The 27,999-nt window shown below is 47.7% G+C and overlaps 1 protein-coding gene across 7 annotated transcripts in view; it reads left to right on the top strand.

The window, feature by feature from the left end:
* Nucleotides 1-24,956, top strand: part of mtmr4 (myotubularin related protein 4) — a 41,266-nt gene extending 16,310 nt beyond the window's left edge. For 2 of the 7 annotated variants that reach the window (XM_086160866.1, XM_086160863.1), the window contains 18 exons: nucleotides 6,071-6,160; nucleotides 11,565-11,681; nucleotides 12,625-12,654; nucleotides 13,126-13,208; nucleotides 14,436-14,602; nucleotides 14,733-14,829; nucleotides 15,744-15,857; nucleotides 16,245-16,444; nucleotides 17,232-17,360; nucleotides 18,400-18,511; nucleotides 18,969-19,164; nucleotides 19,234-19,419; nucleotides 19,566-19,736; nucleotides 19,924-20,078; nucleotides 20,231-21,677; nucleotides 21,807-21,917; nucleotides 22,054-22,142; nucleotides 23,172-24,956. In XM_086160866.1, the coding sequence (XP_086016992.1) occupies nucleotides 6,071-6,160; nucleotides 11,565-11,681; nucleotides 12,625-12,654; nucleotides 13,126-13,208; nucleotides 14,436-14,602; nucleotides 14,733-14,829; nucleotides 15,744-15,857; nucleotides 16,245-16,444; nucleotides 17,232-17,360; nucleotides 18,400-18,511; nucleotides 18,969-19,164; nucleotides 19,234-19,419; nucleotides 19,566-19,736; nucleotides 19,924-20,078; nucleotides 20,231-21,677; nucleotides 21,807-21,917; nucleotides 22,054-22,142; nucleotides 23,172-23,349 (3,672 nt within the window). In that variant the 3' untranslated portion in view covers nucleotides 23,350-24,956. Of the gene's footprint in view, nucleotides 1-6,070; nucleotides 6,161-11,564; nucleotides 11,682-12,624; nucleotides 12,655-13,125; nucleotides 13,209-14,435; nucleotides 14,603-14,732; nucleotides 14,830-15,743; nucleotides 15,858-16,244; nucleotides 16,445-17,231; nucleotides 17,361-18,399; nucleotides 18,512-18,968; nucleotides 19,165-19,233; nucleotides 19,420-19,565; nucleotides 19,737-19,923; nucleotides 20,079-20,230; nucleotides 21,711-21,806; nucleotides 21,918-22,053; nucleotides 22,143-23,171 lie in introns of all 7 variants that reach the window. The other 5 variants (XM_086160864.1, XM_086160867.1, XM_086160865.1 and 2 more) reach the window with 3 other exon arrangements.
* Nucleotides 24,957-27,999: the final 3,043 nt, after the last annotated feature.

Consider the following 27,999-nt stretch of genomic DNA (forward strand, 5'->3'; position numbering starts at 1 on the left):
ACATGAAAAGTTAATTACCGTTAAGTTAATATAGTTAATATATCAGTGGACTCATTCGCTTTTATCCCTCACTTAACATCTCTTAACACAATCATTATAAAAGAGGGAACCGTCAACTTTAATTCCAATATCTTATAGTGTCTCAAACGATTAGGCTGCTCCGGAGGAGTGTGAGCGGTAGAGCCCTGCCATTTCCCTATTTATGATCTTCCATATGTCAGCTGACTCGGCAGTCCTCTTCCCCGCATCGGCCTCTGTATAATTTATCGCGAGCTGCCTCCGTTCCCAAAGTGGACCGGGTCATTCGCATCATCGCGCCATCGATTGTTGTGATCCGGCTTGGGAGGAAAACGTCTTGGGTTACCCCTCCAGCTTATCGCCCTCCTCCCGCATTGTCCGAACCCAAATGGAGCTAGGAAAACAGGAACGTAATCAAATTGAGGATGTTCCCCTCCCCATCACAACAATTCAGATACTCTTTCACTAACTGGGCCCAGTGAATTAGGACTAAAAGTAAAACCCTGAAAGGCTGTTTCGCCCAATTGGCGGCGGCAATGGGTCCGGGATCGGGTCTCGCTAATCAGGTTGAAACCAAGAAAACAAACCCCCCCCCATTGAAGAGTTGACGTTACACCGAGGGGGCACGGGTCTGGACACAGTCCATCAGGTTTAGTTTCCTTAAAGTAGCCAGGCCACGGTTTACGACCTATGTTTTCGTGGTGGTGTTGGCATCTACCTTAAATTTATGGTGGTCTCGTTCCATAATTCTGATTTACAGCTTTTGCTACGTTAAAGCAAATTTCTCGTGGGAACTAGTTGGCGAGCGGAGGGGACGAACATGCCATCGTTTTGTTTTACATTTGCCGGTTGGACGCCACAATGAATTGCGCTACACTGGCTCTCTTTGGTTTGTCTTGTTTTTTTTGGGAACTTTTTGCCCTTAATTCGAGTTCTGACTTACGATGAAAATGGTGTTACATTTTGCCGTAGAAATGGAATTCCGATGCAAATCGAGGACCTCATGTATAGTTTCTCAACAAGAACTGTGTCGAAAGACTAAAATTTCAGAAGTCTTTGTGAGTTTGCTTAGGAGCAAACCTTACAGTTGTGGTGAGTGGTGAGTTCCCACCCCATGGTGTCGTTTTCAGCCACAACCAAGAACTATTTTGGCAGAAAAGGGTCCTATTTAAAAGTAGAAATTGAGCGGAAACTACCTGTCCACCATCAAACAACAAACCCAGGCAGGGGACTCGCCGTCGAACAAAGCTGTGTGTTTATCACCGAAGAGCCAGACTTATCTCCTCGCGAGCTGATAAATGGCTAAACCACAAGGAGGGGGAAAAAAAAAACGTCCAATTTAAATATTCAATAACTGGATGGACTGAAGCGCAACTTGGAATGAACATGAACGTTGACCAACTGCTAAGGATTAATGCAAGAAATAATTCACAACTTTTTTTTCAAGTCAGTCAATGCAGACTGTAAACACCACATTTTCTGGTTTTGTGTCAAAGTTTACATTTAAGTATTAAACACAAATGTTAACGAATAACTACTTCTCAATGAAAGATTACAGCAGGATGAATTTGTGTAACGGAGTTCTGGCTTCCGTGCAGTTTCCTCGCATCTCGGTTGAAAAGCTCAGTTAGGACTAAATTTGGACCGATCATTTAGAACACTGTCTCGGATGAAATATTGATGCAGTCGGAGAAGGGCTGGGCAGCGAGAGAAGGTACGCTTTAAAAAGATTTGTCCCGCTCTGCCATCTTTGCTCTCGACCTATAACTTAAACCTCGCTGGCCGGTTCAGCAGAACGCAATTTTCCATTTCTGCTGATTTTAGTTTTTTGCCCTTTCAACGTCATCACACCTCATGAAGCATCTTTATTTTATTTTTTTTCACATAATATGCCGGCCGGGCAGCGTCTGCCGCGCTTAATGTATGCAAAGTAGTACCTGTCTGTAACTCTGACGGCAGAAGTAAACACCAAGGTTTTTCCAAATACTCACGAGGCACCCGCCGCATCTGCTAGTAATTCTCTAATCTGCACAACGCAGGACAAAGCCCTCCACCAGATTAAGTAAATAATCTTTTGAGTGAGGACAGAAAATTGTTTCCAAAAGCGACGGCAGCAGAGGAGGGACGCCGCCTCGAAAAGCGAGGCCGTTGTATCCATGGCAACCGGATACTTATTCATGAAGCTCTTGCAACTGTCTTTCATTCCTATACCTTTCTGCCGTTGTGATTTTTTTTTTTTTTATCTTAATTTATTCATTTATTTACTTTTGTCCTCCCCTGATACACTTTTCAGAAGACATACACACATTTTCTGACAGAGGTTAGTCATATTTCAGCACATTTAAAAATAAATTGTACTTTTTTTTGCCCTGCACATCTCTATTAACCTGCTGTGTCAGATGTGCCAATTCAGCTGATGTTACATGAAGTGTGTGATGAAGAGGTTAAATAACATGCTCTCAGCTGTGACATGAATAAGTGAGATATGGCAGAGGCGTGCGTGTGTGTGTGTGTGTGCGTGCACGGCTGCCAGCTCCCAACATTTTGATAGCTGGGTTGGGCGAAGGTGGGGGGAAGGGAGCGCGGGCTCACAGCAGTGACGAAGCAAAAACAAAACAAAAAAAAAAAACTTGTGCCCAGGACAAGCTGTGCTCCATCTTTGGAGAGGGTGGTTAGACGTGAAAGCGTTTTCCCATATCCTTTTAATCTTTTGTAAGCTGATTGTCTGATGGTGGACACAACGGATGTGGAAACACGAGTACCGTTGCGCTGTCGCTCTCGGCGTTCACAAACTTATCAGCGCTCGTTTTTAAGATCCTGACTGCCGCCAGAATTTGCCAGGTGAATCCACACGGGATGGATCATTGTCAGAAAATGTGGAAACAATGTGTGTGTGTGTGTGGGGGGGGGGGTTAGTGGCAAGCACCTCTGAGTGCAGCGCAAAGTCATACAAGAGCAAAGCAGGTAGATGATTGATTTTGTGTGTGTGTTGAGCTTCCTTGGATACTTCAGAGTTTCTGAGTTTCATGGGATGAGGCTTCAGAACGAGAGCTGCCTGGCCCCTTATTCTAAGATTAGTCTGATACGCCAAGGTAACCTCTACTCCCTTTTAGAAATAGCCAGCGCATCATCGCGGGCTGGCGGCCCAGACTGCCCGGCAACAGAGTGTGACATAAAGCCGTAATGACATGACCCCCGCGGGGTCCGTCTGACTGATGACCGCTGTCATACTCCACCCGTTCCCAGGTGAGAGTATGAGAAATTGATGTTGCACAGCGGCCCCGTCAGTCCCACGCCGGAGGCAAGCTCAAGTCAGAGGTCAGGGGATTAGCAGTATGGCGACGTGGAGGGATTCTGGAGCAGTTCGGACAAGTTTTCCCAGAGACATACGCGATCGACGCGAAGCTGCTCTGTGTGTGCGTCGCACTAAAATCGACGTCCATTGATTCGGTCCGTCGTTATTTGGAGCAGTGCGAGTTTTCATTTGGCTGCCGATCCGCTAACTTCCTGATTCCAGAAGTGTCGACAACATGCAAACAGATACCGTGCCATCGTTTTTTTTGGTGATGGGATATGAAATCCAATATTGATTCAGGCGATTTGAACAGCTGTCGCAACGTAATATTCCTGTTTGCCTTCCATCATTATGGAGTCCGTGCAAATACACAAACACCGTAATGTCAGTTTTCATCCGGTATGGCGAAGAGGCCGAAAGCCATTCGGTAATATTCTCCAGTCTGTTTGCTGAATAGCAGGCAACTTTGCTTTTCTTCCCAGTAATGGAAGACACTAGCCACATGCTAGGGTCATTGATCCAAATCGCAGATTAATTCATTGGGGAATACGCAGTAAAAATTCAGGACATAAAATTTCAAATGTTGTTTCAGTTGCGCAAATAGCACAGGCAGTATCATGAAGTTTGTTTATCTCGACCTGCGGTTGTAGCGGTAGCTCATCCTTCGTGACGTGATAAAGAGACAGCTCTATGTTAGCTTGGCAGAGAGAAATGCAGCTTGGTCATTGTATAAAACTCAGCATTTGATGGAATGGAACTGGAGGTAATGGAAGCTGGCTCTTGATGGAGAAGGATCTTTTGGGGAGAGAGAGACGTGTAGTTGCCTTGAAACTCAGTTGAACGGAGGCCTTCCACACTCGCGTTCACAGTTTAATGGCGCTAAATTAGCAGCTAGACTGTCTTCATGCACCAACATGAATTCCGCTCAAACCCAAGACCCTGCAGGAGAAGATTATTCTCTTCCCCGACAACGTGTCGAATATAAACCGCTGTGCTTTTTCCTCTGGAGAAACAAACTTTTGTCATTTTGCCACCTGAGGTCATGATCTTTATTTTTTTAAATCGGATTAATTTTTGTTATGTTTTTTTTTTTTTTTTTTTCAAATTGATTGATTTCAAAGTTCTCCTTCCTTGATGCCAGAAAGTTGTGCGTCAGTATGTTTCTGCTTAGACGTTGTCTCATGTCCCAAAAGCCCAATACGTGAATCAGTAAACGGAATATAAATGCTTCACCAACAGAATAAATAAACAATGCTTTTGGCTAATCTATTCCCTCGGTTGCCTCGCCTTCAAAGACGAGATGGCGACACCGACTCGTAAAATGGAGATTATCAGCATGTTATCGGCATCTGCTAGCTGTCAGCCCGGTGGGTGGTCTGCTTATCGTGCGGTGTGTTCAGCTGGCCCGGCCTTTCTTTTTTTAGGCAATCGATTTCTTCGTCAAAAGAACGCTATGCATGATGGTTTTTTTTTGTTTGTTTTTTTCAGCTCTTTGAAGATTTGAGGGAGTGTGTCATTTCATACTCAAGAACCTGCACAATTGTATTTGTGTTCCACCTGTCTTCTCTGGACCCGCTTGGTGTTTGCTCAGTCCAAGAGCCACACCGACCGTTCAGCCGCCCCCTTTTGAACCTGTTGCTCACCTCCGGTGCTTTCCCGGGGAGTTTGGTTTCAGCCATCCGTCCATCACAGAATCCCAACAGATTTTTACGCGCAACACCAGAAATGATCACTTTTTACATGAGGGCCTTGGCTTGTATTTATAGTCATTAGAGATTTCCTAGATGTTTTCGGCATCCGTTCGTGTGGAGGTGCGTGCCGACTGGCGCCCACGCAGCAAAACCAGACACAACCATTCACTTCTCGTTCTGTAATTCAGACGTTTTTATGAGCTGCTTTTTTTTTTTTTTTTTTTTTTTTTTAATTCTCACTGATTTCATGAGCAAGAGGCCCCGGCTTATTCTTGCGTATTCCATCAACTCACTGAGCTGAAACCTGGTAAGGGTTTGAGCCGGATGTTTAGGAGGGGCGTGGAGCCAATGCAGCTTTTATAGGTTAAATTTGGAAAAAGTGACTGAGGCACATTAACAAGGGAGTTCCTGACCTGAAAAAGCATGCTGATATTTAGATGTTGTCTGCATGCATGATTCTCTGAAACTGCTAAAGCTGGTCTGATTGGTATCTGTAATCAATTGAAAGCAAAAACATGGAGGGAAAGGTGGATCCGTGTCCTTAAATGTCATAAACCAAACTCAACGCTTTAAAGATGTGAGTCAAATTGAGTGGTCAGTGTTTAAACACAAAGCAAAATTTGCAAGGTATCATTCATGAATTTTGTGGGGTGGCAGAGCCTATGGCAAAGAAAACATGACTGAAACGTACAGAGCACATGGCTCGCCACTCAATCAAGAAAAGTGGCGTTTAGGATCCGCTTTGAAACATTTTTTTTTTCTGAAAAAAAAAAACATCGATCTGACTCTGAAATAGCTTGTCTTATTGAACCAAGGGGAAAGCTGTGTGCACCGTGTTTTAAATTGAATTTTTGCTCTCTCGTCGTCAATATTCAATCCCCCTACGTGATGTCCGTGAGCTGCTGCGGATTGTATTGCTGCATGTGTGTGCGCGTGTGTGTCCCAGCCTGTGTGCCTCAAGCCGGAGTTCAGTCGCTGTGATAAAGTACCAACGCAAGAACCCAGGGAAATTTAGCTTTTGATATTTATCATCGCCGCAATCTGAGCTGTGTTTGCTTCCCGATAGGGTGAAGAGGGTCCTCCCAGTCTGGAGTACATCAAGGCCAAGGACCTGTTCCCCCAGAAGGAGCTGGTGAAGGAGGATGACGGCCTTCAGGTGAGCTGCACGCGTCTGCTCTGACATCAGAATCGGTTAAAACTGCGGCTCGGTACGTCACGGGCCGTCCGACGGCGCCCGAGGCGACCCGATGGGGGTTTTTAAGCCTGGAAGTGAGAGTTGAAACCGGTTGACTGAAACCACTTCCTGTTTTTTTTTTTTTTTCCCCACCTCTTTTTCCCCGATTTGTTTGCAGATGAAATGTCTTTGTAACAGAACAGTTAAACAAAAAAAAAAAACAGTTTCTCTCAAATGGGACTCACACCAGCGAACCTTCCCGACCCCCGTTTTTCGATGCGACACATGTAATGCAGAGCAGAAGTAAACGCTGAGTCATTGTTTGTTTTAGGCACAGACAACTTTATTGATCTCGAAAAAAGGGCGACCCATTAGCTGAAAGCTCACACCAGTTATTTAACAGTATGTCCAACGTTTGACCTGAAATGTTTTTTTTTTTATTTCTTTTAGCTATAGCTCGTCCCAATGGGCAGCATCGATGCAGTGCAACAGCCGCTTTATATGAAAATTACTCTCATTATTTAGGAGCCTGAGAGCATGATGGATTTTTTTTTTTCCCCTCCTAAGAAGCACTTAATATCCGCCAGAGGGCAAGGATTGTAATCCAATACACCTCGTGCCTAAAATTTAATCTCAAATTTAAAATAATCTCCTCGCTGTCCACTGAAAATCCACTGTTGACACACAGTCGTAGCTCTAAGAAAGTGGATTGTCCCAATCCTCACAACAAAAAGTCCCGGCCAATCAGGAGTGAGGGTCACTTCCTCGTTCACTTCCTCTCCTAACTCTTTCACTCATGTCACGTCGACTCAGCCCCGGAGATCTTCAAGTATGGAAACTTTCTGTCATGTTTTGATTCAAGACGCCGCCAGATATCTCCTTAAACCTATTTTTGGAAAGAGTTTTGAAATGATCATCTCTTGGGAGACTGTTAATCGTCATGCCTGGTCCCCATTTCATTTCAACAGTTTAAGATGGGTGTGTCCAGCAGGCAGTAGCTGCAGAAAATTGAACTGAAAATAAAAACAAAAAATCCCCAATGCAAATGTTTCAAATCCTCTGTAAAGATACGCTTTGTGTATCTGGTGCGGCTAGCTTCATATAGTTTCCGTAACATCCTGATTTGTTTATTTTTTTTTCGCCCTGAACATTTCTGCAGCTGCCTTTTTTGCTCCTCCCGACGGCCAAAAGCTTTTCCGAATCTCTTTGTCTCCCGCGTTTTGATGGAAACGCGAAAAGACACGTGGAGTCTAAACATCAACACTTTCCGAAGGGACCGTACCCACCTGCTCAACCCGGTGCCGCGGTGGCTCGCTCGTAGCAAAAGCCCTTCCCTGGTGTTTAGTTTGTGCACTCTGGCTGTCTGGTGTTTAATGGAGCCGAGCATCATGTGTCTGGAGAACCGGACAAAGGGAAAGTGGAAAGGGGGGAGGGATTCCCCCAGCCGGGGTCACCATGAGCTGCCCGCCGCTCATGTTTTCCCTTTCTTTTGTTTTCCGCTTTTCAGTCTCAGTCGAATCGGGGCTTGGATTGGAACTGGTATTTTCCACATTTTTATTTTTTAAGTCGCTCCGTGGAGGATCCTTTATTTTTGTTTGTTTTGTTTTTGAAAGATCCCCCTACTATCCTCAATGTCCCCCCCCCCCCCCCCCCCCACCAAGTGTGTGTTAAGAAAGACAGAGATGCGTAACAAAGTTCAGATAAATATTCCGTTGCGATTCTCCTTCATTTGTCCGTCCCTCCCCTCCATTCCCACCCCCCGATCTCCCACGTTGCATCCCCTCCACTTCACACAGACGCTACGCAGCTTCACCAACAGCTCATGCCCTCCCCGCTGCAGCTCTCTTGCAGGGCAATTGCTGGCATTCCCTGACCCTCCCCCCTCTTCACCAAGTTTAACACACACCCCCCCTCCCCCCCTTCTGTGTGCCTGCAGTGCGTGCAGCGTCCTTTTGCACAAATTGCATGTCCTCGCGAGCCGGCTGCTCTAACCGGAAGTCACGACTCACAAGTCGGTGTTATTCATGAGCTTTTCTGCTCCCCCCCCCCCTCCCCCCCTTTTTTTTTTTTTTTTTTGAATTTCTGCTCATGAAGGATTTACGGTGCAAACGTGACACAGTATCTTGTGCTGCTCTCCCAGCTCCCAGGCTGTCAGTGACTCACGCTCCTGCTTTTAGGAGCGCAGCTTGTCTAATGCAGAGCCCGCGCTATACAGCGTGTTCATTGTGGCACCCGGCAGGATGTGTTGTGTCTGGCACGCACACACACACACACACACACACACCGATCACCCACCCTAACCAAACTGCATGTTATTTTGCTTTATTTTTTGGTTCAATGCAAGCCATGATCTAAGACCCCCATGCAAATAATGTGATTCTATTTGAAGTCGGCCAGGTTGGTTTTGTTTTGTTTTGTTTTGTTTTTTGCCGGGTGCCGGGGGGGGCCCAGTGCCTATATTTGGCTCTGTTGGTGTCTGAGTGCAGGGTACTATGTGCTCCATTTATCAGGCTAAGCTTTACTCCTTCTCTCATCAGGCTGTCCACACACACACACACACACACACACACATTTAGGAGATGAGCAACAGCAGGTGCAGTGATAAATGTCAAGGGGTTAATTTTTTTTATTTTTTATTTTTGATGCAGGCTGTGAATCTACCGCTATCGGCAGTTGGAAGAGCTACTGTCCTTCTGGCAAATTCTCATGAGCAAAAAGACAAGAACAGTTTCATGCTAACTTAGTTTTGTTATATGTATAAACTCAGTTTGAAAAGTAAATTATTTATTCCGAAGCGTGTGCGCGTTGCAATCAAGCCTTTTCATCTGCGCGCAAAAAATTAAATAAAAACTCGGTGCTTTTAACTGATGGCTAATGCCGTTTCAAGTGAGACCTGAATTTGTGACATCTTACCATAATCTCCCATCTGGCCCGGCTGCACATCCTCTTAAACATGCATCAGCGGCTCCTCTGCGTGACTCAGCAGTGCATGCTAATGCAGGGTGAGGTAATGTTGCCCGCACTGTCGTCCTAGACATCAGGCAACCGAAGGCGATCCTTTTGGCCGTCGTCGTAGCGATGCGGCCGGTGTCGAGGAGGCCGGGGGTGGAAATCATGCACAAATCTATTAGCTGAGAATAGCAGTGGATGGTCCTTACGATTTCAGGCGGTTGGAAATTGTTTAATCGCTGAAACATAACTTACTACCCTGAAAATAAATAAATAAGATTGACTCTATTGATCCCACGTTGGGAAAATTCAGTCGTCACAGTCACATATAGGGATATAAAATGAACAAAGACTATGCAATACATACCCTAGAATACTAAATAAAAAACTAAGAAATAAAATAAATGCAGGGTTATAGAACTGTCCTAGAATAGCAGGTGAATGAACAGTTAACATGATAAACATGATGAAAAATATTTTTGAAATGAAAAGGTAACAGTTGGTTTCCTGGAAAATATATGAATATAATATGAATAGAGAAATTATGCAGATGAGATGGGTGGTAGTGTTAGATGGGGTAGTACAAAAAAATTTTGTGATGCCTGTAAGCAGCATCAACACCGTGCTGCATTCAAAGACATATTTGTGTATTTGCGATGTTGTTCAATTCCCATAAACCGGGGAAGGCTTGATTTAACGCCACAAGAAAGAGCAGCCACTGCGTCGAGCAAATAACAGCAAAATATCAGAATGGTTGATGTGAGTTTTTTTTAATATTTGTTTGCATCCAGCTGTTCAAATGTTGAAAATCTCAGGGCATCCAAAAATGCCTTCTATTAACCTCTGTATAGATCCAATTGTCTTAATGTACGGGTCTTACACGATGCAATAAAACAAGTGCCCATAAGAATGTTAATGGACAGTTTTGGGAGCATCAGCCCCAACATGGCCCTCCGTTTGCTGCCCGCTCTTTCTCTCTCTCACTCACACACACACACACACACACACACACATTGATTGTACAATGATCCCTCTGTTAGGTTAATTGGACAGCTACGCATGCAAACATTTTGGTTTTGGTTTTTTCCCCCCTCTATTGGCCTTTTATCTCACCTTTGTGGCGCCGTTACGCACACTTTTACGAGTTCTGCTTCCCAAAAACTAGGCAATGAACCCCACCTGTTTATGATCTGAAAATCCCCCACGCTTGCGTCTGCATTGTGCCTAATTATAAATTTCAAGTGGCCGGCCCAGTTTCACATTTGTCCACATGGGAGCACTGAAAATGTGATGATTTTTTTATGTATTTATTTTATTTTTTACAAGCAAAGAAAGTGTTGTGTTTGGTAACTTAAGCATTTGCAGGCTGAAAAGAAAAAACTGTCTAGTCATGCTCTCATTACCAGCAAGATACTCTGCCACTGATGCATGTAGAAACCTTACGAAATGGTCCGTTCCGACAACATGAGCACATTTTTTTTTTCTCACGAGGCTAAACTATCTGCACACCTTTTTCCAAAAGTGAGCAGTGCTGCCGTTTCAGTCAGAAAAGAGTGAATTAAGTAAAATATTATGGGTTGAAGAGTGCGATATCCGTCCCCCTTCGCGGGTCAAAGTAACAAAATGTATTTTGAAGCGCACGGTTTTCTTCAGTGTCCCTGGCTGATCTGCACGTCTGCTTTTAAACTATCTCTTCTCTTCTGATGAGAAGCTAAATTCAAATGACTAGCGATCCCTTTCCCCCGACCTTTCCTCCACTGCCAGTTTGGCTGACATTTATGTTTTTGAGCCATATTTCCCCACACATTGATTTTTGACTGGGAATGAAATATGATAAATTTGCCAAAAATGTGTGTCATTTTGGATTTTGGCCATGTATACGCTGGCACTGTCAGCCCCTTTTTAAGCTAAAGGAGAAGCCAAGGTATAAGGTTGCGAGTACAAACGCTTGAATGCTATTTGAGTTTGTAAAGTGTTAAATCTAATCTAAGGAGGGCGATAAATCCACCACAGCATCAAGGAGGTGGGTAACGCAACCAATAATTGGGAATTACCAATCAGGAAATGCTTGTGATTTTATGCCCCCGGGTGAGAATCAAATCACTGGTATCGGGACTTTTGAGTAGACGCCACATTCAGAGGAAAAACAATCGGACCATTCGGAGGGGCCGAGGAGGAGCTGCCGTCTTCTGGACAAAACACGCAGATTTCTCTATTTTTATTCTCGCAAATTAGATTATTTGTTTCCCATTCCCAGATCTACAGTAATCAGAAACAGCCTGGATTTATTCCAAGGGCACAGCAATAGTTTTCGCTGCCATTGACTCAAATAAGCCCCTGAAAACCAAACTGATGTGTTGATTGCTCGCTTTTTCTATTTTTCCACCCCCTCTCTCTTTGCTCTACCTCAACAATCTCTTGTTTCCCCCCCACAAAGGTGCCATTCCCAGTTCTCCAGGGGGAGGGGGTGGAATATCTCGGCCGCGCAGATGAAGCCATCATCGCCATATCCAACTACAGGCTCCACATCAAGTTCAAGGACTCTGTCATCAACGTAAGTGCATTTAAAAAAAAAAAAAGAAAAGACACATTGATTTCAGCCTAAGTGGCAGGCCGCCACTGAACCCCATCCAAATACATCGTTCAGTTGCAGCAGCGGGATGGAGGAGGGTCTGCCGCTTGGCTCGGACACACTCCTACACCGCATTAAGTTTTGTTGTTTTTTTTTTTATTTCTAAAACAAAGCCTTAATTGTGCAACTAAGTCACATAAACCTCCCAAGTATTCTTAGTAATGCAGCTGTAAAGTGGCTCAGTCAAATGGCATCATAGTTGGCTAAAGGACGCCGAGCCCAGACCGTACCACAGGAGCGAGGGCGCCTCTTATCTCGGCGGCCGTGGGGTTTCAATGTGACAGCCGGGTTCTTCAGGGCGCCGCCACTGGCGGCGATGCCCGCCGCCGCCGGCGTCGGGCCTCGCTCGGATACAAACGGACCGATTGTGTGCGTACGCTGGCAGCAGAGGTGCTCCCCTCCCTCCCTCCCCTCCCTGGCATCTTTTCCGAAAGACTTCTGGAAAATGTGACAGGGATTTAGGAATCCAGCAGCTAACGGCGTCAATCATATACCCACATGCCGGCGGGGACGGAGTCCTGCTTTGACCCAAGTGGCGTAGATGAACCCTCCACCCCTTCACCCCCACCCCACCTCCACCCTCTCAACACAACTCATCCTCATACTTCTAGGCTGTTTTCCTGCCCTTTGCTCCCCATCCATGTTTGTCTTTCTATCCCTGATTTTTCAGTGGGGCGAGGTCACGTGGCCGCGCGGCGTGACCTGCCGCCTCCCGTCCATCAGCCTCGTCGACGTCCTCCCTTCTTTTTAACTCTTCATTTTCTTCCGTCCTGTGGATTTATTTTTAATTGTTTTTCCATTTCCTCCTGTCCTGTGTTTCCCCGTCCCCTCTCCCCGTGTGCTCCATGGTGTCACTATGTTTTAGACCTACCCAGGTGTGGACAGTGAAATATCCGTGAGTACCACGTGACAAACCGCCGCTCTCTCCCCGCAGTCTAGACAGCGTTAAATTGTCCGTCACGTTCAATCAACCGACGGCGTGCGTTGATTTCCACCGAGAACCCTTTGCTGCAGGATCGGCTCTTTTCTATTTTTTTTCCCCGAAAACACATTTGCAATAAGTGAATTTCCGTCATCTTAAAACTCTCATCGGGGGGGGCATTGGAAACATTTACCGACACCCCCGAGTCCTTTGTTATTTTTTGGTTTTGTTTTTTGCTGTATTGAGTGGACGCGTTGGAAGCACAACAAGCTACCGTGTTCGTAGCTATCGTTATCAGAGGACCTGGGAGAGATGGGTTTAAGAAAAGTCTTCTCGGGAGATAGAAGCTGTCTCAATCTTTACAAGACCAAAAGGGTGGTCGCCCTTTTGCAGCCTTACTGTCCCCCCTCCAACCGAAGGCGTGCTCTCTGTCCCCCCCTGCAGGTGCCTCTCAGGCTGATCGAGAGCGTGGAGAGCAGGGATATGTTCCAGCTGCACATCATCTGCAAAGACTCAAAGATTGTCCGGTAAGCGGGAGGGGACGTTCGTGTTTGCAGTGACGGGTCGATGCTGTCTCTGGCCACATAAATACAAATATGAGGTGCTCCGCTTCTCGTTTAAATACATTTTCCAACGTGACTCAGTCCCGTCTGGCTGCGAAGAGGGTGCTAGGCCACTGCTTTTTTTTTCGGATGAGAAAACAGCTGCATACGTTTCCCTCGTATTTAAATTAATGATAGTAGAGAATATGCGATCTCTCATTTTCATGCCGCCTATTAGAAATAAACATATTACATTTACCAACGAAAGGCGTAGCCGTTTGTGTCTCGGAGAGCAGATGAGGTTGTTCCCGGTGGTGTTTTCTCATCACACCCTCATTTCTTTTGAGTATGGTGGCTGTGAGTTTTATTTCCGATCCTAGGTCAAGTGTGTTTGGTTTGCGCTCGTGCCTGACTCAGATCAGATATCCCGACAACACCAACTGCAAACCACTCCGATTGGATTCTGATTCGGGCTTTTCCCTAAATTAGATATCGGGTTTATTCAGATTTTTTTGCTGTGCAGTCCTAAAATGTTTTTCTCCTTTTCCCTCCTCTCTTGAATTATTTAGTGAATCTCGGAGGCCAGTTATGTAGGTCACAAGTAGAAAGGAGGCGAAATGGTTCCACCTGAAAAGTGACTCTTGAGGGGCTGAAACGTGACCGTGGCGTTTTTTTCTCGAGAGCGAAGGAAACGTTCGGCTCAACGGGGACACGGGAATAAGACGCGAAGCTGATTGGTTTTTTCCAACGTCCAAAGACGCGGCGGACCCAAACAAGGCCCGTCATTGTCGCGACCCGTTTGTGTCTGTTGTGTCAAGGAGCATCCAGGTCACTCGGTTCACCCTCAAAATCTGATAGTAGCAAAATTTAAAAGGAAAACAAATCTGACCCGACACTGAATAAGATAAGGACGATCGCCAATTATCCCCCGGTTCGTTTTCGGTCTCGTTAGCATCAGCACATTTCGGCTTTCGTGAATTGGGATGTAAATTTTGATTGCCACAAGGGTCGCGGCGGAGAGATTTCCATCAGCAGATGCCGGCCGCTCGGTTCCTCCCCATTAAGCGGCCGCGTTATCGCCGCTGTTTTTCAAGGCTGGAAAATGGCAGAGCGTTCGGGACGAATCGGCTCGATCTTAACGACGTATCTCAATTGCGTGACGCTCTGAGGTGGAATTGACGGACGCCCCCGCACGTCCCCGCGTCTCCACAGATGCCACTTCGCGACGTTCAAACAGTGCCAGGAGTGGGCCAAGCGGCTAACCCGGGCCATAGCCCACCCGTCCCGGCTGGAGGACCTGTTCGCCCTGGCCTATCACGCCTGGTGCCTGGGAGGCAGCGCCGACGACGAAGACCAGCACGTTCACCTCTGCCGCCCAGGTCAACGCCCGCTCCCCCCTGAATTAGACCGAACCCGACACCCAAGCGCGAGAAGAATTATCCACCTTTGTTGTTTTCATTGTTGCTAAAAGAACCATGTTCTCCTGTTCCTGGCGTTGTCTGTCTGCAGGCGATCATGTGCGGCAAAGAATGGACATCGAGGTCAAGAGGATGGGCTTCGACACGCAAAACCTCTGGAGGGTGTCAGACATCAACTGCAACTATAAGTACGTCAGACAGGCATTTCGCCGCAAACGCTTCCTTTCCAGCAGGTCACAGTGACAAGACAGAGCAGGTAGTCATGGTGATTAAAATGTAACGACCTGTCAAGGAGATGTTTTTGAATAGTGTGAACGAACAGTGTGTGTCTGTTAGGTAGCTGATTGACAGGGACGCAAGGCGGGAACCTCACAGGTTTGGAACTTGAAATGTGGAACGAAGCGGATCCACCGCTGAAGTAACACAACAAACAACCGTAGCCGCTCGAAAAGGTTCTTCACGTCTGAAAGCCTCGGACGCTGTTTTTGAACACGTTCCGAAAAAATTTGCTTCGCCGATGAATCACTCAAACCTTCTCCGACTTAAACCCCCTCAGGTCTGATGCGAAGTGGTTTATTTAGTGTGTTAACTGCTAGTGCCAAGTTTGCGTAGGACAAGCCAACCCGACAAGAGGGCAGGGGTGCTTTCAGCCGTCCAAACATAAGCAGGGAGTGGCTCGTCCCTCTTGAATTCCGCTAAATGATGCAGGCGCACACATTCGAGTGTGATCTGCTCTCCCCGTCTCGTTCACGCATCTCCCCGGACGCACAAACGCGACAACAAGCGGGTTTGTGTGCTCCAGGCGGCTTGGGAGAGAAAGTAGCCTGCCGAGGGAGACGGACACCCGAGACAACGGGCTAATTAAACAAGCTGCTACCTGCTGAGGCCCATGACTCAGCACTATATTTCACGGACACACACACACACACACACTCTGTCTCAGACGGCTGAGCGGATGACTGAAAATGGAAGAGACTCCGACCTAGCCTGCAGCCGTGGCCCCTGAAAACCCTCTCCGCTTATTGTTGCGGCGTTGTCGGCAGGTGTGACGCAAATTCCGAATTGCGCGCCGTCCTTTACAAGCCTCGTGTTCGTCCCCCAGGCTCTGCTCCAGCTACCCGCAGAAGCTCCTGGTTCCAATATGGATCACGGACAAAGAGCTGGAGAGCGTAGCCTCCTTCAGATCCTGGAAGAGGATACCCGTTGTGGTCTACAGGTGGGTTGATGTCCACGAAGCTAACACGTGCAGAAAAGAAATGGTTTTTTTTTGGGAGAGTGCATGCTGGTTTTTGTTTTGTTGTTCGGGGGGGGGCTACACATGCGTGCAAGTACAAAAATAAATTCAATTCCTTTCAAGCAAAATCCCTTTCATTGTCAAAGGTTTTGACTCACTGACTAAAGGCTTCTTCGTTTCAAGTCAAATTAGACCATGCTGAGACTATTTTCCTCGGATTGTTTAAAAGAAACGCCTTTGGAGTTTTTAAACAAGCCGTTTTGTTTTGTTTTTTAATTGACACCAGATCTGCTCACTTCTCTGTTGTGTTTAGTTGTCGGGAAACCTCGATGTTTTCGGTCTGACACGTCCGCAAACTCCCAATTCCAGGCACCTGAAGAACGGGGTGGTGATCGCGCGTTGCAGCCAGCCTGAGATCAGCTGGTGGGGCTGGAGGAACACCGACGATGAGTATCTGGTGACTTCCATCGCCAAGGCCTGTCAGATGGACACCGGAGCCAAGGGTTCCTGTGGAGCGCCGGCCAGCCGACAACGAGGAGAGGCTCCTGACTCATCCGACGGGGATTTTGGTAAATATTGTTCTTTTTTTTTTCCTCTCATTTTGGGTAAAAAACTCTGTTTCATCCATGCTGTGTGTGTGTGTGCACGCGCAGAACTTCCATTTTCATGAAAGTGCACTCTCGACTGGACACGAAGGGAACGTGGCTTGTTAATTTCATATCTAATTCTTCACTTTCAAAGTGCCGTAGACTGATGGTGCTCTATTTTCGGTCACGATGGGACACATAGCGCCGGGTCAGCAAAAGGCTTTTGGTTTAAAGATGATTGATTGGCAATCGATCTCACCTCCCCGTCTCCTTCCTGAACTTGCTCGCTCCCATTCTGTCGAAGGCACCTGCAGTATCCATCACGGTAACTGGTAACTCCGGCGGGAGAGTTTGTCTCCTGTCTTTTTTTTTTTTTTTTTTTTTTTTTAATTTGCCGATAACAGCTCAGCGTTACGTGAGAATTGCAAAATTTTCGTCAGCTGAAGCGTCACGCGGCTGCAAACTAACAAGCGGCAGAAACACCCGACCGAAGGGAGAAGTAGTTGTCTAGATATAATTACTTGTCTTTCTCTTCGGTAAGTATTCCAAGCTGCTCTCTTGATGTGCGAACGTTACCCGTAGCAACGCTCCGGTTATCACTGGGAGGAGCTATTGACTTTCAGTTGGCAACAAACAAGTCGGTATCGGTTAATAATGCCTCTTCGCACTTCTCCTGTTACCCCTTTCCCCTCTCACCCCCCTCCGCTTCCTTTTCCGAGTGTAGATAATACGGTCAGTACAAATCGCCTCTCTGTCCCCGTATCACCAGACTCCTCTCTGACGGGCGGCTCGAGCTGCGACGAGAACGCCGCGCCGCAGAAGCTGCTGATTCTGGATGCCCGCTCGTACACGGCTGCGGTGGCCAACCGGGCCAAAGGTGGCGGCTGTGAGTGCGAAGGTTTGTGCAGCGAATCCCTCCCTCCATTGGAATGTCATTTGTGATAAACCCGTTTTTAGAGAGATGTTGATGCACTGTGGCGCTTACGCTAACACACTGTTCCGCTGAAGTGCACGGCAGGGGGGAAGTTCCTACAGTCATACCTTGACCTTCGAGTTGAATTCAAACTGTAACCGAGGCTGTAACTCAATTTGCTCGTAAATTTGCATTAATTTCCCCATTGAAGTTAAATGAAATGCTATTCATCCGTTTTTCTATGTGTATTTGAATAAGAAAAATGGCATTTATTAAAAACAAAGAAGGCATGAAAAATAAGACATATTGAACAAGAATGTAAAGAAATAAACCGGTTTTATTAAGTGCATTAACCTTGAGGATCGGACAAAGATACAGGAGGCGGCAGAGGACTTTAGTTTTGTACTTAATTTACTCGCCAAACACTCAGCGCTAAAAACAAAATGCATTGGTAAATTTACCTTGCACACTTTGCTATACTTTGTTTGCTAAACTTCATTTGGCAACGGAGTGAACGCCGCTCCTCTTTTCTAAAAAGATCAAATTGTCCCCGCCCGGTTTTGAACGACTCCTCGGATACCTCGCACATTGATGTTCCCGCCATCTGCTGCACCAAATCCCTGCAAATGTCTCCCACCTTCTCACAGATGATGCTCTCCATTGGGGTGTCTCACCGACAACAACTTCTCCATATCTTCTCAGCCGAGGCGTCAACACACATGCCTCGATCATGCTTTTCTGTGATTTTCACTGGTATACCTCTTGGAGGGCGGCGTGATATGACACAACGCTCAGGGCAGACACCTGAGTCCAATGTTTCTGTCACAAAATTTCTTATTAGCATCAATAAAATAGTGACTCATTCCTTTTTCCACAAAAAAAACAAAGACCACAAAACTGCGAGGCCTCGTATTTGCCCTCTGTAGCAGCATGATGAGTTGTATTGCATTGGTAGAATCAGCAAAAGTTGTATTTGAAGTGACACAGTAGCCTACATCTCCACGTTGCTCATATCTGTGTACAGAATACTACCCCAACTGCGAGGTGATGTTCATGGGAATGGCCAACATCCATGCCATCCGGAACAGCTTCCAGGCTCTGAGGACAGTATGCAGTCAGATCCCTGACCCGGGAAAGTAAGTCGATCCGTTTGACCTTTCTGTCGGAGCATATCTGCCCTGGTTCCCCCCCTTCCCCCCTCCTCCCATTTCTCTCCTGCCCATTTTAATGGCCTCGTCCTCACGGTAAGGCGACACCACACGGCGTTGGGAAGGCCGCCCGGCTCCCGCCGAGCGGGCCAGCTGTCTGGCTGCACACGCCGACACTCGATACGTGCGTTGCGTGTTCCGGGCTACGGTGTTTACATGTAACATTTCGGATGTTGTTTTGGTCTAAACGTACGGGGCGGAGTGGTTCTGCCGCAGGTGTTCGGTGATGCTAGGAGATGCTAGAGATGTAGGTCAGAGACCAAACCCCGCCACCCCAACGCCCTCACCCGATTTATCTACACAATATCTCAGCTCCGTATCAGCCTATTGATTTATGGATCCATTCACAAATGGTGATGTGATTCGCCGACTTTGTTTTCGCCAGCTGGCTCTCGGCTTTGGAGAGCACCCGCTGGCTGCAGCACCTGTCCGTCATGCTGAAGGCCGCTACCCTGGTGTGTTCGGCCGTGGAGAGAGAGGGCCGCCCCGTACTTGTGCACTGCTCGGACGGCTGGGACCGCACGCCGCAGATCGTCGCCCTTGCCAAAATCCTGCTGGACCCCTACTACAGAACGCTGGAGGTGAGGGTCCGGAGATGCGCGGATACCTAGGGGTCTAGAGACAGTTGCTGACCAGCCTGACGTCCGCAGGGTTTTCAAGTGCTCGTGGAGACCGAGTGGTTGGACTACGGCCACAAGTTCGGGGACCGGTGCGGGCACCAGGAGAATGCCGATGACGTTAGCGAGCAGTGCCCCGTCTTCCTGCAGTGGCTGGACTGCATTCACCAGCTGCTCAAGCAGTTCCCCTGCCTGTTTGAGTTCAATGAGTCCTTCCTGGTCAGTCTTGGGTTTTGTTTTTTTTTTGGTTTATTTTTCATCCATGCAGCAGCAGTGTTTCCATATCAATTTTATAAATCACAAAATAATCGTGAAGAGCGTGAACCAGTGTTTGACTGCCGCATATCCGCCCTGCATACGCCCAGGTCAAGTTGGTGCAGCACACGTACTCGTGTCTTTACGGCACGTTCCTGTGCAACAACGGCCGCGACAGGGAGGCGAGGAACATCTACAAGCGCACCTGTTCCGTCTGGTCCCTGCTCCGCTCGGGGAACAAGAATTTCCAGAACTTCCTCTACATCCCCAGTCACGATATGGTACGTGGGGTGCAGAAGGCGTTACCAGAATATGTGTTTCTGATTTAAAAAAAAAAACCCTTTTGGCAGGGGAGACTTACAACAATAACAAAGCATTTACAAAGCAAGTTTCTTTGTAATGCAAAGTGCTGGCATGAAAAATCCGCGTTTTTGAGCGCGTCCTTGTGCGTCTGTGCTCGTTCGCCAGGTGCTGCAGCCCGTCTGCCACACGCGGGCATTGCAGCTGTGGACAGCCGTCTACCTGCCCACCTCCTCCCCCTGCACCGCCGTCGACGACTCCATGGAGCTCTACCATCCGCCGAGCGTGGCAGGGGACGAGCTGACCTCCCGCTCCCTGGACAGGTACCAACCAATATGTCGCGTCCACTCCCCGAGGCGTTTTGCAGGCATACTGTGGTGGCGTTCACAGAGCCACACCGCCCCCTAGGGTATCGATTATGGATGAACCAAATGATCCTCATGCATCCGCTTCGTTTTGTTTTTTTTTTCCACAGACTTCCCAAGACCCGATCCATGGACAACCTGCTGTCAGCCTTCGAGAACGGCGTGGCCCTGACGCGCACGTCCAGCGACCCAAATCTCAACAAGCACTGCCAGGAGGGGCGCCCCGGCCTAGAGACGTCGCCCACCGCCGAAGACATCTCTGCGGACGACCCAGACGGCGGGCCAGACCCTGGCGACAGGGAGCCGACGCCAGAGAGTCCTGCGGGCTCCCCGCAGGAGGACTCGGAAAGCTGCGAGGAACCGCCAGAGGAGCCCTGTCTCACCACGCAGCCCCTGCCCTCTTTGCCTCTCCCCCCCATCGTCGTCGGCCAAGACGACGCGTGCGCCCCCGGCACCTTCCCTGCGCCGGTGCTCCAGCAGGCTTCGCGGCAAATCACCAACCCTCCGCTCCCGCCCCCTCCGCCGGAGGCCGAGAGCCCTCGCAGGACTGCCAAGACCCCGGTGTCCCCTCCTCACAAACCAGACCCGTGTTTACCTCTTCCCTGCAAGAGCGCCCAGCCCATCGCAGCGCCGGCCGCGCCCCTGCTCAACGGCCACACCGACCACCAGACAAACGGCTTCCCGGAGTCGGCGGATCTGCTGGCTCTGAAACAGCTCACCGCGCTGCTGCCAATGGAGGACTCCACCGAGACCCTCACGGACGAAAACGAAACGCCCCCCGCCGAGAGCGACGATCCCGCTCACGAGCTTCCCGGCGAAGAAGCGCGCACGGAGACGCGGCGACAAGTTCCTCCCCCCGCCGAGGACACGAGAACAGCCAGAGGGAGCGAATCCGCGGCGGTGGCGGCTGACCCGGCTCCCGTAGACTCCGTCCAGGCGGGGCCTCAGCATCTGATCACCCAGAGCCAACTCTCAGACCTGTCCCTGCTGGTCCCCCACTGGGAAGGCGTCCAGGGCCTGGTCCAGTCGGCGTACAACAGCACCAGTCTCTCCGGGGCCAACCGGATGCCGCAGCCAAGCACCTACCAGAGTCGGCGCCTTGCCTGCAAGCTCCTGCGTTCCCAGGGCTTCACTGCCGCCAATGGCTCCCAGTGCTGCCGCAGGGAGGCCCTCTGCTGTCCGAGCAGCCCGCCGCCGCCCGGGTGGCCGTCTGCCGTCAGGAGCGCCGGCTATGCCGGGCCGAACGGTCCCGCCGCCGCCGCCGCCGCCGTGCTCAACGGCTACTCCCTCGCGGGCCACCAGCTCCTCCCGGCGTCCTTCCCCTCGCCCTCGGCGTCCGGCTCCCCGCCCCCGAGCCAAGCGCCGGCCTACCTCGACGACGACGGCTTGCCGGTGCCCATGGACGCCGTGCAGCAAAGGCTACGGCAGATCGAGGCGGGCTACAAGCAGGAGGTGGAGGTGCTGCGGCAGCAGGTGCGGCAGCTGCAGATGAGGCTGGAGAGCAAACAGTACAGCACCCCGCCCTCCGAGCCCGACGTCGACTACGAGGACGATATTGTTAGTAGCGTTTTCCTGCAGTGCCAGAAGCTGGTTCGCTCTCTGTTGTGTCTGTAAACATTTACTTTTTAATTTCGTCCCGGGAGGGTCGTCTCTCATCTCACTCCTGCTTCTCCCCTCCGTGCGCAGACATGCCTGCGGGAGTCAGACAACAGCAACGAGGAGGACTCTCTGTCCACGCACAGCGAGGACCGTCTGTCGGAGGGCAGCTGGGATCGAGTGGAGCGCAAGGACACAGAGGTCAGCCTGCATACGCAGCCTTCTGTCTCAACTCCCTCCCTCCTCATCCTCCTCACTTGGCAAGAAGTACCTCTGATTACCAAACACTTTTTTTTGACATTGATGCGCGTGTGTGTGTGTGTGTGTGTGTGTGTAGGTCACGAGATGGGTGCCCGATCACATGGCTTCCCATTGTTTCAACTGTGACTGTGAATTCTGGATAGCCAAGAGACGTCATCACTGCAGGTGGGGCTCCACCGCGTGTTTTAGTTTCGTTTTTTTTTCTTCTTCCGTTTCATGTCTCTCCGAAGTCCGTTTGTTTGTAGAGAAATAGCCACATGCTTCATCCGTGTGGGAGATGAAGCACCTCCCGCAGCTCCCGGCAAACCTTGCTGGCCAACATGGCAGCTTCCAGTAGCGCCGCGACCAACAGAGGACAACAGAGGGGAGCGGTGCGGTTTTCAAACTAGCCACAAGATAGCAGCAAATTTCCATCTATTTTCCTCACCTGGCGGGATGACAGGGGAAGGCTGCTCATGTTATTTGTATTTACATTACATTACATTGCATTTGGCAGACGCTTTTATCCAAAGCGACTTACAATAGAGGACATAGGGACTGCAAATACACTTGCAAATACACGATGCACAGGAAAGCTTGGGATTTATAGTAGAGGGATAAATCCCAAAATGTGATTTTTCTTTTATTGAATTTAATCGTTCCTTAATCATTGCACTTATATTATACATAATTAAATTATAAAGAGAAGATTTATGGACGTAGTGAGAGAGGATATGAAGGTAGTTGGTGTGAGAGAGGAAGATACAGAGAATAGGGTTAGATGGAGAAAGTTGACTCGCTGTGGCGACCCCTGGCGGGAAAAGCCAAAAGAAGAAGAATTAATAATTAATGAAAAAGAATTCAATTATAGATAATTAAAGTTTGAATGCATGATATTCCATTGTGAACCGCAAAATTCATCTGACTAAATCATAAAGACACTCCTATTTATATCAGGCTGGGGATAAGTGTTTGTCAGCATGGGTCAACCATAATAAACTCCGCCGTACGAGTTTGAGGTGTGTGGACGTCACAGTTGAACACGTTTTAAAGAAACATATCAGCGATATGAGCAACCTGGTTGTGAGGAATCGGACTCGATTTGAATTTGTCCGCTTTCAAACCGGATTCATACGTTTCGTTTATTCGTGTGGTGCGGCTGCGTTCAAGGTCGGTTGAATTTTTCGAGTCACCGGCGTCTTTGTCTCCCCTCAGGAACTGCGGCAACGTGTTCTGTAAAGACTGCTGTCACCTGAAGCTGCCCATCCCGGACCAGCAGCTCTACGACCCGGTGCTGGTCTGCAACACCTGCCACGACCTGCTGCTCGAGTCCCGCACCCGCGAGATCCGCAGCCAGCAGCTGAAGAAGGCCATCGCCACCGCCTCCAGTTGAGAGAGCGACGCGCAGCGCGGTCCGCCGAGACCCACGAGCCGAGCGCCCCCGGGTCACTGCACGAGTCACTCCGACCGGCTGTGGGTTTTATTTTTTTTCAGGCTGCGAGGGGCTCGGAAGGAAGAGGAGGAGGACGACGACTTGTTACACTGTGAGGCTGGAGTCAGGAGGAGTTTCAGGAGCGGGAGGGTGATCTGTGAGGTGGGAGACGCTTCCCCCCCCCCCCCGCCTGTTCAAATGACATTTTTGCCCGGAGCACTGCAGCGCCCTCTGGCCGAGACACGTCTCAAACCCGCTCGCCCAAAAGCAGAGTCCGACACCTTTTTTTTCGTTCCAGACACCTGCAGCTCCTCCCCGCCCTCCACTCCCTCAGAGGACAATCGCTGGCCCCTCCTCGTGTCGGGGACTCCAAAGCCTTTACCCGTACTACTGGAGGCTTTCGACTTTGAAAAGAAATTGCTGCTACAGTATTTAAAAGTCTAATTTTGTACTCTTTTATTTTGTGCACTTCTAGCTGTCGTGTATTTGAGGGAACCTGAGACCAAACTTGAGCTAAAAGGGAGGAATCTGCTGTTAACTTTGCCATTGCCTCTTTTTTTTTCCCCCCTTTTTTTTGTGTTTGGAGCCTGAATGTATCTTTAAAAAAAAAAAAGACAGGAAACTGGATCAAGTTTGTGTTTGGCTGGTTGTGTGTGTGTGTGTGTGTGTGTGTGTGATAGTGTGTGTGTGCGTGCGTGCGTACGTGTCCATTGCTGCAATGTGTTTTCTCAGTCGTCAATGTGGTTCTTGTCTTTATCGACGCTTTCTCTCTCACAACGTTTTCGGGGCGATTTAAGCGAAACACGCGGGACAGACTGATGCAACGCTGCTCTTTTTGTTTCTGTTTTTTTGTTTTTCGGTGGGGTTTTCTCACGTGGGGCGTGTCTTCGGTATGTCGTGGCGGAAAGGAAAAGCAAACGTGGCGCCGTGGCAGGTTTATGTAATGTGACGTGACGGTGAGGTGGGTGTTTCCACAGGGGGTTTTCTGCTGAGGTGAACAAACGAAACGGGCTCGAACTTTAGATTCTGCACGGGAGAAAAAGAAATAAGAGTGAAGAAAATGCTCGGTTTATTTTTCTTTCTTTTTTTTTTTGTTGTTTTAGAAGACCCCCTCCCTTTAAAACGTGCCATATTTCATTTGTTTTCTTTTCCTTTCTCCTTTGGTATCAGAAGTCAGCAGGTTTCTAATCGACCACCTCCCTGCGTGTTTTAACAGTACAGATATTTAGCTGCTTTGAAAAAAAAAAAAAAAAACAAGACAGAGGCGACTTGAAAATTAACAGACTGAGGCTCGCATCATTTCTACAGAAGATCGGACGCCACTGGAATTACTCGACACCCCCCCGCCCTCCGCTGTCTTAACGATCGGCCGATATTTCAGTGTTTATGAAGTCGGACAAAAAAAAAAATTCAAATCTCCTTTTGAAAGAGGAAACCCAGAAATGTAACATACATAGTTATCTGATCAGTAGCGATGGCTAATACCTGTCACTTAATGAATAATTGTTGTAAAGAAATGCACTGTAAAAGTTAAATCCCACGGGGGTAAGATAAAAGACTATATCATGGATCTGTCTCCTGGTCTGCTTGCACCAAACACACACACACACACACACACAATTGAGGAGTGTTTACAGTTAAATTTGGACTCACATTAGTCTGGAGATTCTACTGGACAAGGTAAGTTCAGCAGTCAAGAGATGCTTTGGTGGCAGAAGTAATCCTGTTTGAAAGAGCCCATCTTCCCATTGTCTTTGCAGGTCAAACATCATTCACGGTAACAGAATGTGCGGACGGAGTTGTTAAAACGTGCAACCGAGGACGAGACACCGCCAAGACTGCAGTGGCAGGAGGTCTGTGTCCTTACGCGGTTATTGCAAGATGAAACGAGGTCACAATCGCGAGCGTCGTGACGCCCCGGAGATGAAACCCATCATGATTAGCCCGCATTGAAGAGATCACTTATCCGTGTGTGTGTGTGTGTGTGTGTGTGATGGGATCCCTATCCCTCCAAGGTCGTGATGAACAGGCCCTTCTCTTACCAGGATATTAAATGTGAAATAGACACGGCAGTGTGATTATATCAATTTTAATCTCTTTGAATGTTAAAACTTCTAAATTGACTTTCCCTTCAGAACTTACTAAAAACAAAAGGCCTCCAAGGTGCCCTTTGATTAATCTATTTTCCCTTTGTTTAAACAAGTATGCTACTTCTGTGCTAACTGTGCTCCAAACACCTTTAAAAAAACAGTTTGATAAAATGGATAACGGTCAATCAGTTGACCGATGAACCGTCACAAACCCTCCGCTGGCTTTTGAAGACATTGGTGGGCTTTTAAACCTGCATGTTTATTAAAAATATATAGAATTATGGGCGCCACTGTGGTTAGTGCTCCCATCTCACAGCAAGAGGATCTCTGGTTGGATTCCCACAGGGGGCCTTTCTGTGTGGGGTCTCATGTCCTCTTGGTGTGTGTGTGTGTGTGTGTGTGTGTGTGTGTGTGTGTGTGTGTGTGTGTGTGTGTGTGTGTGTGTGTGTGTGTGTGTGTGTGTGTGTGTGTGTGTGTGTGTGTGTGTGTGTGTGTGTGTGTGTGTGTGTGTGTGTGTGTGTGTGTGTGTGTGTGTGTGTGTGTGTGTGTGTGTGTGTGTGTGTGTGTGTGTGTGTGTGTGTGTGTGTGTGTGTGTGTGTGTGTGTGTGTGTGTGTGTGGTTCCTCCCACACTCTAAAAACACTCGCCCACTGACATCTGGGATAGACCTTGACTGCAGGATAAGTTTTATATATAAAGAATGAATAGAATTATAATCACTTTTCTTCGGTTTGTAGTACCTTCTTGAGAATTTACTCCGGTACTCGTCAAGGGGATCAAGACAGTTAGCCCAGGAGATAAGATAATTAGGAAAAACAAACAAAAATATAGATGGAGAATTGACCCCTAATAAAAAAAAAAAGCTGCTTTCGAAATTAAATTAAAATCAAATTAAAATGAGCCCAGTACTCTTTTTGGCCTTTACGCTTCTGCATATAAGAAGTGCTTGTGAAAGGAATCCTATATTTAAATGATGTTTACATTTCCTCAACAGGGGGCCAAGAAGCCTTTCAAGAGTCAGCCTATGTGTATGGATGAAATCAAATAAATATGCATAAAATTTCTCAATTAAAAATTCGCTTTTTAAATGTGCTCGAATGATCTGATCTAAAAAAAAAAAAACAACTTAGAAACATTTCCACTTTTAATTGATGAACGTCCAGGCGCTTTTCGGGGTCTGGAGGTTTTTGCTGTTCCTCAGTTTGATCGCTAGATGGGGATGTTTCCCAAGAGGAATAAAATAAAATAAAAAAAGCAGATGATTGCGTGATTTCAGTGCTGTGGATCCTTTGGGTGGAAGAAGTTAAGATCATCCGTGCCAATCATTCCTTATTCATTTTAAGAAACAACTATGAATAGAAGGCTCCAGCATCCCAACGACCTTAACTGCAGGATAAGCGTTAGATAACGAACGACTAGACTGAAGGATTATACAAAGTAACACACCGTGGGTTCATTGGAGACCCGAGATGGCACTGATGTGTGAATGAGAGGCCAAATGTTGGGACGCCTCAATGTGAAATCTTAATGAGAGTGAATGGTTGTATGTCTGCATGATGTGTGAGCGACAGAATTAAAAGTTGTCTTTATATGACTCATGAATGAGACTGAAGGTCTGTAAATGGTGTGTTTATGAAAGGGTGAACGGCTGTATGTCTCTATATGTGGCGCCGCGATGGACTGGCGACGGGTCCCGCCTCTCGTCCAATGATAGTCACATCCCTGAATAAGCAGAATAGAGAATGAGTGACATGCAAAAATACTGTGGCCTCCTGCACTTCATCACACAAGTGAAGACCCTGTCACACTCTGTTCTGACTCCATATTTTTGCTGGTATAACAAGTTAATTCCTAAAATTCAAGAAGTCCTGCCAATGTTCCTCACTCAGCGAGATCAATAATTCAGGCCGGGTTACTTCAGGTCCCCCGACAGCTGGACTAAAACGAGGTGACAGCTCCAACTTTTCTGCGGAAAAGTTAGAAGTGAGATAGTGACGGTCTTTATTAATGTTCTACTTTTTGCAAAGCTCTGCAGCAGACAGGTAAATAAACCATATTCACCTGATCTCCTCCCTTTAGATCAGGGGTGGGCAATTATTTTGGCTGGCAGGCCACATTTCTTATTTGATTTTTTTATACGCGGGCCAACTTGGTATCATGTAAATTGAACAAAATGAAATTTGATATTTAAATATTTTACTTTTTTGGCATTTTATTTCCACTTTGAAATCGTTAATGATCATGTAAATGTACCGACATTATTTTGTATGCAATCATCAATACAAAAGGAAAAAAAAATAAGGAGTTTCTAAATTCAGTATTGATTGAAAATACTTGATAAAATATTCAAAGAAAATAGTTTGGTGGCCCAGCGGGCCGTAAAATGCCCAGGTCTGCCTGGTGTGTCACTGCTATGTGTGTGTGTGTGTGTTATCAATTGCTGCCAAGCACACTGAAGTGCATTTCAAGGGATAATTCAAGTCAAATCCTCCACAGACATTTATCATATGTGGACTCATAAA

This window comes from Fistularia commersonii, chromosome 15 (genome assembly GCF_037954325.1).
Source record: "Fistularia commersonii isolate RoL2024-O1a breed Wild chromosome 15, RoL_Fcom_v1.0, whole genome shotgun sequence".
Taxonomy (NCBI): domain Eukaryota; kingdom Metazoa; phylum Chordata; class Actinopteri; order Syngnathiformes; family Fistulariidae; genus Fistularia; species Fistularia commersonii.